General features: G+C 45.4%; 1 protein-coding gene across 2 annotated transcripts; it reads left to right on the forward strand.

Moving 5' to 3' along the window:
- The first annotated feature begins 30 nt into the window (after window positions 1-30).
- Window positions 31-8,282, forward strand: LOC129083132 (cytochrome c oxidase subunit 4 isoform 1, mitochondrial). 2 transcript variants are annotated; one of them, XM_054588927.1, is made up of 5 exons: window positions 31-188; window positions 1,384-1,457; window positions 6,171-6,338; window positions 6,993-7,124; window positions 8,026-8,282. In XM_054588927.1, exons 2-5 carry the CDS (start codon window positions 1,385-1,387, stop codon window positions 8,160-8,162), a joined length of 510 nt encoding a protein of 169 aa, XP_054444902.1. In that variant the 5' UTR covers window positions 31-188; window position 1,384; the 3' UTR covers window positions 8,163-8,282. The 2 variants fall into 2 exon arrangements, with proteins under 2 accessions (XP_054444902.1, XP_054444903.1); XM_054588928.1 differs by lacking the exon at window positions 31-188 and adding an exon at window positions 335-438.
- The last annotated feature ends 1,891 nt before the right edge of the window (window positions 8,283-10,173 follow it).

Consider the following 10,173-nt stretch of genomic DNA (forward strand, 5'->3'; position numbering starts at 1 on the left):
CAGCGTTTTACGACGTTCGCGGCGCTCCCCTCCTTCCTCTCCAGTGACCTCCAGCGCGGCCGGGCGCGAGGTGGAGTCCTCCTCGATCCCGTGGTGCTCTGCGGCGCGGCCTCTCTCTCTCTTCCGGTCGCGAGCAGCCAGGGTGTAGAGGGCGGTCGCGGTGGGCACAGCGGGCTGCGGAGTGGCAGGTGAGGCCTCCGGCGGCGGCCGGCCAGCGCCCTTGGGAGGCCGGGGAGGGTCGGCGGGCGGAAGCCATCGGGCCTGAGTGCCCGAAGCCCAGTGGCCCGGAACTAGCAGGAAGCGGTGTTTGGCCTTCGGACCCGTTGACATTGAGACCGGACAGTGGGGGTTCCGGACTTAGGGTCCGCAGATTCGTGTGGCCCAGAAACATCCGGCCTGGCTCTTCTTACTCTGCCCTGCCCGTGGGCAAGGCCTGAGGTCTGACCTTGGAGCGTCCGCTAGCCGAGGGCGCGGGCACAGGCAGAAGGGGCAGGTCGTCTTGCTGGCCTTCGGGGAGCGGCCCTGGGGCCTGCGCTGCAGGCGCGGCTCTAACTCCTTCAAGCGACGTCTACGCGACCTCCCCGGGTTTAACGGGGCTTGGGTAGAGGCGCTTCGCTTACCGCCTTGGAAGGCATCCCGCGTCCGCCCACGCGCGGGCCAGGCTGCGGGAGAAGATAAGCGACAGTGGAGCGTGTTCAGCTCTGACGTCACCTTCGTGTTTATTTTGCCCCAGTGGGGGTGTTTTCTGAATGTGTTGGGGATCGTAGTCATCGTCATCAGACCCCGGAAATGTGCAGTTTTAGAGGAGGGATATAGGGGAGACGGACCTGAATCAGGAAGGGCCTAGAGGAGGCGTTGGTCACCCAGGTCACCCGTTGTCTGCAAGGATTGGAAGTGAACCAGGCTGGTATTTGCAGCCTTTCTCCCCGATTTGCCCTTTCTGAATACTAAGCTGAAAGCAGCACATGCCACAATTCCTTGAGCCGTTTGTTACCTTTTCCCTCAAAACAATGAAGCCCAACATGGCACCACAATGCTTTCTTTACCTTTTCTAGCTTTTCAGCCTCGTTAAACTTTTTTCTGATTGTTTTTTAAGGAAGCCAATTTTCTTCTAATTGCCTGACGTGTGTGTGTGTGTGTGTGTATAAAATGGCACTTGGTTTTTATAATGAAGCTCCATAAAGACTTGCTGACTACTAAGAAAAACCTTATCCTAGGTTATTTTGTGAATTCAGGGCCAGTCACGAACGAATCATTTATACTGGAGAGAAGGACATAAAAGAATTGCACTGACTTTGAAGACACACTGGAGCAAAAAGAAGAATCGTTCCTAATGGGCATTTGTCCCCATTCGTAGAGAAGGTGTACATTTTTGTCTTTCAGAATGTTGACTACCAGAGTGTTTAGCCTAATTGGCAAGCGAGCAATTTCCACCTCAGCGTGTGTGCGAGCACACGGTAAGTTACCTTGTTTTACTTTTAAGTATGCTGAGCTAATTTCATTTGGCCCCTGCTATGGTGTAAGGCCCTGTGCGGGAGTATCAAACACAGATGGTTAAGATTCTGATCCTGCTGCTGAGGGATTTTAGGGGAGGGATGAGTATTTTAACAGGGGATATTTCGTTATAGATTAAAGGCTATTAATGAGTCATTGAATTCTAGTCCTGGATCTTTGTTTATATTAATATTTCCTCCTTTTTCCATTCTCTTCCATTTTTTTCAAGTCCAACTTCTACCCCTTTCAAGAACTCTTCTCCACTATACCTGATTTTAATGTTCTCCACCCCTTCCAAAAATACTTCCAACCACTTAACTTTAATACTGTTTAGATTGTTGGGACAATGGAAGGGAAAGGGCTTGGGCTTCCTAACCTGAGCTGGATTTAATCTCATTTTAGTTTTGGACTAGCTACTTAAGTTTAGGAATCTGTTGTCTTATGTGAAGAGCTTAGTTCTGTGTTTGGCGAGCAATTTTAGTTTTGTACTTACGAAGCATCTTCTTTGTACCAGACACTGTCAGGCACTAGGAATAAAAACAATATGAAACATGGAATCTTTCCACAAGAAGGTTTGTAATCTGAAGAGGGACAGAGACATGAAGATAGTGTTTCAGTAGCAGATGGCCCCTAAGGAGAAGCACTTAGCTTTGCTTGGGGTTCAGTGGAAGCTTCTGGAGGATGGGCTTTGCTTTGCTGAAGGACTAGCATGTTAAACCTCACATTCAGAGGGGAATGGCATTCCAGGCAGAGGGAAAGTGAGCAAAAGGACGAAACGCAAGTCAGCATGGCAAGGTGTGCTACTGAGGGATCAAGTGCAAGGCTCGAGTGGTGGGTGATGAACTTGGGAGAAGGTTTATCTATCTAGGGGCTCCATAATCAGTAATTTCCATTAACTGCTTTATGTGTGACTTTCTCCTTGAAATTGTGTCCTTTATCTAGTGATACTATTATCTTAAATTACTCTATATTTCTTATTGCCCAGGATAACACTATGGATACAGACTGTAAAACAGATCATTGTAGTTAGAGTATTGTTGAAATGTCTGTTATTTAAACAAACAAGTAATAGAGAAAAATTTATTGTTTCATACATGCTGAAAGAAACACTTCCATTAAAAGTCTAGGAGGTCATTCTGATAGTTTTTTGTTCATTTAGCTTGTTTGGGGTATAATTTATGGAAAGTAAAAGGGACCTTTTCTAGGTGTAATGTTCTGTGGATTTGGGTAAATTCACACAGTATGTAACAAAGACTTCAGTCAGGACCCACAACATCTCTATCACCCCCAAGTCCCTTCATGTCCATTTGATCATTGTCTTTTATATGAAGCCAACTTCTATCTCCTTGTAGTGGTACTGGCTGTGACTTACTCTTAGGTATTGTTTTTGGTGAGGAAGCAAGATCAAATCAGTCCCTTCTTGAAAGCCTCCAGTGCCTAGTCATGTGTAGAGCAAGATCTGAAGCTGGCCTTTCTGATTTTATCACATCACACTCAAGCAAACAGCCCAACCAGCCCTCCTGTTTGCTCAAGGTCCCACCCTCCATTGGTACAGTATTTTGTTCCTCAAGCACACACATCAAGTTGGCCCCTCCTGCCTTAGGTCCCTAGTTGTGGATAGTTGCTTTTCTCTAATTGTCCCCTTCCATAGAAACATTATTTTAGAATTACCTTTCCTGACCATCTGTTCTAAAGATGGTCCATCCTACATCACCCTGCTTTGTTTTTCTGTAGAGCGCTGATATTCTGCAGGTTTGTGTATATGTTTGAGTATTGTCTGTCTCTGCCTCTAGAGTGCAAGCTTTTTGAGGCCAGGGACCTTGCCTGTCTTACTCATTGCTGCATCTCTTAGCATGCAGTAGGCAGATGGAGAAGACTACAGCCCATTAGATAAGTCTTCTTTAATTTTTAACTTCTAGTTGTGTAATTAATATATGAACTGTTATTCACATAAAATAGTAACACTCTACGGAGTGCCATTGGTAGCTGCTGTTGTCAGTTTGGATATTTGTGGTGACAAATCTGATTGTGAAGGAGCTCAAATTTAACAGATTTTCTCAGCAGAGGCCCAGCTGAAATTCCATTCAAGCGGAGGATAGAAATGACAAAGCATTCACTAGAGAGCAGGATCTTTACTATTTTTCTCTTTTTTAAAAGGAATGTTTGATATGTTAACATTTTGTTTTCCATTTCTCTCCATTTGCTGGGGGACCAGGCCCAAAATGTTGAAGAACCTGTAGCAGCCCTGAGATCCCAAATTCGCCGTTCTTATTCTAGAAAATGCAGTTTTATGCTTAGAGTGCTTCAAGGTTATGAGCATTTACAGTCACGCCCTGCATAATGACTGGGATACATTCTGGCAAATGTGTTGTTAGGTGATTTTACAAACCTAGGATAGCCTACCGCACACCTAGGCTATGTGGTATAGGCTATTGCTTCTAGGCTACAAGCCTGTGCAGCATGTCACTGAACAAAACAACATGAGATTAATCAAGCACAAGACAAAACGATGTAATCAAGAGAGCAGTGAACATGAGATGTATGAGGCTGCTGCCAGGCTGCCAGTGTAACACAGCATATTGGGGGTTTTTTTTTGAACCAGGGTGGGGGAAAATATCAATTGGTTGCCTCCTCATATGTATCCTCACTGGGGATCGAACCTGCAACCTGGGTACGTGTCCTGATGGGGAATTGAAGCCACAACCTTTGCTCTATGGAATGATGCTCCAACTGAGCCACACCATCCAGGGTTGTCATACCGTTTTAGAGAAAATTTTTAGAAGTACGAAAAGTACACTATAACAATAAAAAGTACGATATAGTAAATACATAAACCAGTAACATAGTCATTTGTTATAAAGTATTATACATGCTATACTTTTACACGATTGGCAGCGCAATAAGATTGTTTACACCAGCACCACCACAAACACATGTGTAATGTGTTGTGTAAAGCGCTGTGCTGCAGTTTCAGGCAATGATATCACTAGGCATATATGTAGATATTTTAAGATTTTACTCATTTATTTTTAGAGAGAGGGGAAGGGAGGGAGAAGGAGAGTAACATTGATGTGAGAGAGAAACATTGATTGGTTGCCTCTCATGTGTGCCCCAACTGGGGTCTGAACCCACAACCCAGGCATGTGCCCTGACTGGGAATCAAACTGGCAACATTTAGCTTTGCGGAATGATGCCCAGCCAGCTGAGCCACACTGGTAAGAACTTCACTAGGCATATTTTTAGTAATTCGTGTGTAAGCTGAGTGCTAGTATACAGCCATTATTTTTAGTTCACTCATCATTTTATAGAATCTTAGAATTGTAAAATTGGAAAATAATTCTAGTCATTTTTATATCAGATCTTTTTGGGTTAAGGTAGAGTATAAATATGTAATTGGTAGTTATTTGCATGGCAAAGTAAGTGTCTGGAGAAATTATATTTTGTTTTAGGCTGAAGGTTTATTTCACTGTTAACGTGGTTTAGGAGATTTTAACCATTGGCACTAAGCTAACGGAAGGAAAGAATTTTTGTAGGACTTCATTAAAATACTCCTTTCCTTCCTGCTGTCTGAACTTTTTTCCTCTTAAGTAATACATGGATATATGCTTATTTGAAGGAACTAAAATTTCTACCTATTTGAGCAGAAATTCCCGTTTCACCCTTTCCTTTTCCCCTTATAATAACTTCAGTTTACTTTGCCAGGAGTTTTCTGTCTTTAATTACATATAAATGTAAGTGTATATACATGACTTACACTTTTACAAAGAAAAACAAAATGACCCTGATGGGTTCTGTGACTTGGTGAGTACACGATTGTTTTTCCATTTTGAACATACGGCTCTCCTTTCTACTGCTGTAAGTTGTTTCCTGCCATACATGTATCTCCCTGATTCCCTTTTTCTGCTTTCCTTTTCCAGAGTACTTGTTTCCTAACATGCTCTGTAATTTACACGTCTGTCATGTTTGTTTTCCACTTTTAGCATGTAGTCGCCAGTAGGTAGGAATCTTTTGCTTTGTCCACTGGTGACTTCAGATGTCTAGAACCATGCTTAGTATATAGCAGGCGGTCAGTAAATATTTGTTGAACAGGTGAATGAATGGCTCCATGACACACATTTCTAAGGAGCTAGCTAACTCCATCCTCTATTGGACACAAGTTTTTTTGGCTGTAATAAAAAGTGCTGCAGTAACCATTTTTCATATATCTTTGTTTCTCAACTTTGAACCCTTACTTCTTTATGAGTTTTATATTGTTTTTGTTTTTCTTCATTAGTTTGAGTCACTTGCAGAAGGGCCTTCATTTAGTTAAGTCTCTGTCCAGGGCAGGAGACCCTGAGAGCCTTTGACCTCTGCGTGAATAATGTTAGTTGCGAGCAGTGCTGCTGCCTCTATGAGCAGTTGCTCTTGGTAGATTTGTGTTTTGCTGTGATGAAAACTGCTGCTGTTAACTGTCTACCTACCACTCTTGTTCTGTTGTCTGGGCCACATAGGACACGTCTGCGTCCTGTTCCACATGACAGTGCTTCAGCTGTTTGAAATGGTAGCGGCAGCCCCCCTGGGGTTGCAGGTTTTCAGAGTGTACACACATGTGCTTATTTCGGTTTTTAGAAGTACCACCTTGTTTGTAACTTTAAACCTTCATGAACTTTGAAATATTTTCCATTATGTTTTTTTAGGGAGTGTCGTGAAGAGTGAGGACTTCGCTCTCCCGAGTTATGTTGATCGACGTGACTATCCCTTACCTGATGTGGCCCACGTCAAGAACCTTTCTGCCAGCCAGAAGGCCTTGAAAGAGAAGGAGAAGAACCCCTGGAGCAGTCTATCAATTGAAGAAAAAGTTGAATGTGGGTATTGAAGGGAAGTGAGGCTCACAGTGGGAGAGAGAATTTTTACTGTGAGTGCTCGGGGGCTGCCTAGAGACCAGCACGCCCCGGAGGCTCGGTGTGGTGTGTTCCGTGGGGCTGCTCCGGGGCCCAGTCCCGTGCTCTGCTGGCTGGGACTCTGCCCAGGCTCCTTTGTGCTCATGGGGCCGCAGCCCCTGGGGAGAAGCATGAACAGGGACGCAGAGCCGCTGAGTGTGTGTCATTCGAGGGTGTAGCATGTGGATGCAGTGTCTCGGTACCTGCTGGGTGGGACTGGGTTTACTGTAAATTATTGATGAAAGATCAACAGAACATTGTCAGGTAGGAAAATAATATGATTAAATTGACTCTTACACTGTAATCTATGGAAGAATTTCAGTTTTTAATTTAATTTTTTTATTTACCCAAAGCAAACTCCGTGCATTTTCCCTGCCTTCACCCCTTAAGTGCAAGTGTGAGAGCTTGTGTGTGCACGGGCATGAGTGCGTTACCGTCTCGGGCCTCTTGTGGTATTTCTCAGCCCCATGTTCATCTCTCGCTGTGTCGCAGCGGTAAATGGTGAAGCACAGTGGGTGAGGGAGTGGTTAGTTCCTGTAGCTTGTTATGCCTGCAAACGGCTGTTCTTTTTGCTCTCAGTGTATCGCATAAAGTTCAACGAGAGCTTTGCTGAAATGAACCAGAGCACGAATGAGTGGAAGACAGTTGTGGGCGCTGCCATGTTTTTCATCGGCTTCACTGCTCTCGTTCTGATCTGGGAAAAGCGCTATGGTGAGTAGAGAGGAGAGAAGAGGCAGTGTGCCTGGAGCGGTTCGGGTAAAAAGCCCCCAGCAGCACAAGACCTGGAGTTAGCCAGTATAGCCTTGTCTTTCAGGGCCCAAGAGTGGGCTGTGGTGGGGGAGGGCTTCATTCTAAGGTCCCCAGGATAGTTGATCAGGTTTGTGAAACTGGCTTGTGTGAACTGAAGTTGTGTAAGCCAGAATCTTACTCAGGGTGAGCTGTACCTGCATGGGAGTGAACTAGTTACTTAACTTTATACAGCACACCGCATTTTCAGTAATGTTTATCTGCACACCAGTCAGTTATCAGAAGATGATGTTGTGAAGGTTTGCTCAAAGAGAAGAAAGTCTTAATTTATTGAAGGGCCTTTCCAGTTGTTTAGTAACTAGAATTCTGGGTCTTAAGACCTAATAGTTTGTGCTGAGGGCGGAGGTTGCTTGTTCATTCTAGTGCTGCTTCTCCCGGGTTCTTTCTGTCCAGGCAGAATAAGTATTTTCCCATTCTGAGTCGGTGTAATCCTGTACTTGCAGTTTGAGTGTGCACATGGATTAATAGATCTGTGCCGATCTCTTTGATCTCCCAAGTCACCTTTGATTTTGTTTATGCTCTATGCTACCCTGTGGACCCTATTATCCATGTCCTATAGAGAAGACATTCTGATTTGAGCTAAAGTATTTAATTGCTAACTTACAAAGTAATAATTCAAAACTATCAGGAGTTGTCAGTGCCTAGAATTAAAAACCAGTGGCATCTGCGTGGGCATTGGTGTTGAGTGGCAGGTGACTTCACTGGTTTGCTAGCCAGCGTGTTGTCGTAGACCTAACACATAGCACATGCCTTAGAAACAACTAGTCAAGACAGTATTGCCTCATGAAGTTGTTTTGGACTGTAGTGTATGGCCCTATCCCGCACACCTTTGAAGAGGAGTGGGTGGCCAAGCAGACCAAGAGGATGCTCGACATGAAGGTCAGCCCGATCCAAGGCTTCTCTGCCAAGTGGGACTACGACAAGAACGAGTGGAAGAAGTAGAACCTGCCATTCACATGTGTGAACCTCATCTTGTTCTGTCATTTCATTGCATTTCAGCATATTTACTGGAAACTCTAATGTTGCAGTCCCAATGCTAATAAATGAGCAGTTTACTTGAAATCCTTGTGATTGATTCCTTGATGATAACTAAATGAAAGTGTTTGTTACTGGTAACATGAGGTTTCTCCCAAGTGTCTGAAGTAAATGTATTTTGGATATGAATGAAATGACAAAAATAAATTGTATGTGGAGACATCATATAAAAAACTGAAAATACAGAGCTCTGATATGGGATGTTTTAATTAGGTTTATGATGAGGTTTTTGTAAGTGACATTCCTTTATAGTAGCTAGGCCGACAGAAGTCACCATGGCTACTTTTCCTGTCGAAACTGGGCCTCCCCCCTGTAATTACCAGTTTGGTTGGAGTGGGTGGGCCATGAACCTTGATAAGGGCAGGAGGTCTCAGCAGTAGACTCATTTCCCTCAGCCTGCATAAGGTTTGCTTAGTTCCCTGGCTCCTTAGCTTTTGATCCAAAAAGCTACAACAAAGCCAGTGCCAGATAAGGTGGTGATTTAAGGAACATTACATCCTGGCCCTTGGCAAGCTTCCTGTAGGGTTCTCCTGCCCCATTCTAACCTCAGGTCCCTTTGCTGGTCCCTGGAGAGCCCGTATGGAGAAGCAGAACAAATCCTGGAACAAGCTGCACGGTGAGAGCTGCAGAGAATCTGGATGTCTCCCTGGAGGGTTGGTGTAGGAATGAGGCAAGGGTAGGATGCGGCTCTGGAGAAGCCCAGCTTTTAAGTTGGAAGAGAACTTTGCCCCTAGAGCTTGATTAAGGGGATATCCTAGGAGGGCCTTAGGTGGTTGTCAATTTAAAGTGAAGAGCAGGTTAAATACAGCCTGTGATTGTAGTGTCTTCCAGCTGCTTTAGAAATGCCCTTTATCCCTTGTTCTCAAAGGGCCAGCTGACTTCCCTGGGAGGCTGTCCCTGCCTTGTGGGGAAATAAGGAAGTGTCTGGGAGCATGGGAGTCTGGCTTTGAGAGGGCTTCAGCCGCTGAGCTCCAGCTAATGGCTACTGGGTGATGCTATTCTCAGCTCCTTTCCAGAGTGGGCTCCTGTGGTGGGGCTGAGGCGCCTTACCTGGCACAAGGTCACTTGGCTCCTAAGTGACCCATCACCTGGCTTCTAAGTGACCATTGGTGGTATGCCTACCACCATCTCATTCTAGCACCACTATCTCAGAACAACCCCTAGAGAAGGGGCTGTTGTCCTGGGTTACCTGTTGGGACTGACTGGGCTAGAGGCAGAGAGCCCTGCCTGAGTGGAAGTGAGTAGGTGGTGGAGATGGTGTTTGATGGTCCCTCTGAGTAAAAACTGCTTCAGCCCTAGAACAGCACCACACAGAATCTCCCCAAGCCTGGGACTTCCCGTGGTGTAGTCGGGCTCTCCTAGGCCGCCCCCTTACTCGTAGGAACCTACTGTCCTGAACTTGCTATGCAGGTTGCCACTTACACATCAGTTTCAGATTCCAAAATGTGACTTCTGTCATCCTCTTGTTTTCTGTCCTTGTGGGTTTAGACCTTTAAAAAAAAAAAAAAGCATTTCGTGGGAGTTTGGGAGGGAGGAGAGTTAAAGCTAGATTTAACCCCCCAAGCCCGGGGTCTACCTGACCATTTATTGGTCATCTGCATGTCATCATGGTGAGCATGACCCTGCGGGCCCTCGCCCTTACGCTGAGGGAGTGGTGTTTGGGTGGACATGGGGGCAATTTGAGCTTGGCGGGGGCAGGCCTCACTGAGGAGGTAACATACAGATGAGCCAAGACTTGAATGAGAAGGAGCCAGTCATGCCAAAATTTGATTGAAGGCAGGGGTGGCAGGTGGAGACAGTTCCAAACTTGAAGGACATAAAGTCCCTCGGGCAGGACAGAGCTTGCTCAAAGAATGAAGAGACATCGATGGGTCCCGGGATGGAGCACTAAGAGAGTGGAAGGACGTGGCGGTGAGTG

This window comes from Pteronotus mesoamericanus, unplaced genomic scaffold (genome assembly GCF_021234165.1).
Source record: "Pteronotus mesoamericanus isolate MK-2021 breed Mesoamerican mustached bat unplaced genomic scaffold, CSHL_Meso_final scaffold_165, whole genome shotgun sequence".
In the NCBI taxonomy this organism is placed as follows: domain Eukaryota; kingdom Metazoa; phylum Chordata; class Mammalia; order Chiroptera; family Mormoopidae; genus Pteronotus; species Pteronotus mesoamericanus.

Excerpts from the sequence above, each read along its gene's own strand:
- LOC129083132 (XM_054588927.1), top strand. The coding sequence starts at position 1,385 with ATGTTGACTACCAGAGTGTTTAGCCTAATTGGCAAGCGAGCAATTTCC. Across the intron at positions 1,458-6,170 it reads AGCGTGTGTGCGAGCACACG|GGAGTGTCGTGAAGAGTGAG; the intron begins GTAAGTTACCTT and ends ATGTTTTTTTAG. Across the intron at positions 6,339-6,992 it reads AATTGAAGAAAAAGTTGAAT|TGTATCGCATAAAGTTCAAC; the intron begins GTGGGTATTGAA and ends TTTTGCTCTCAG.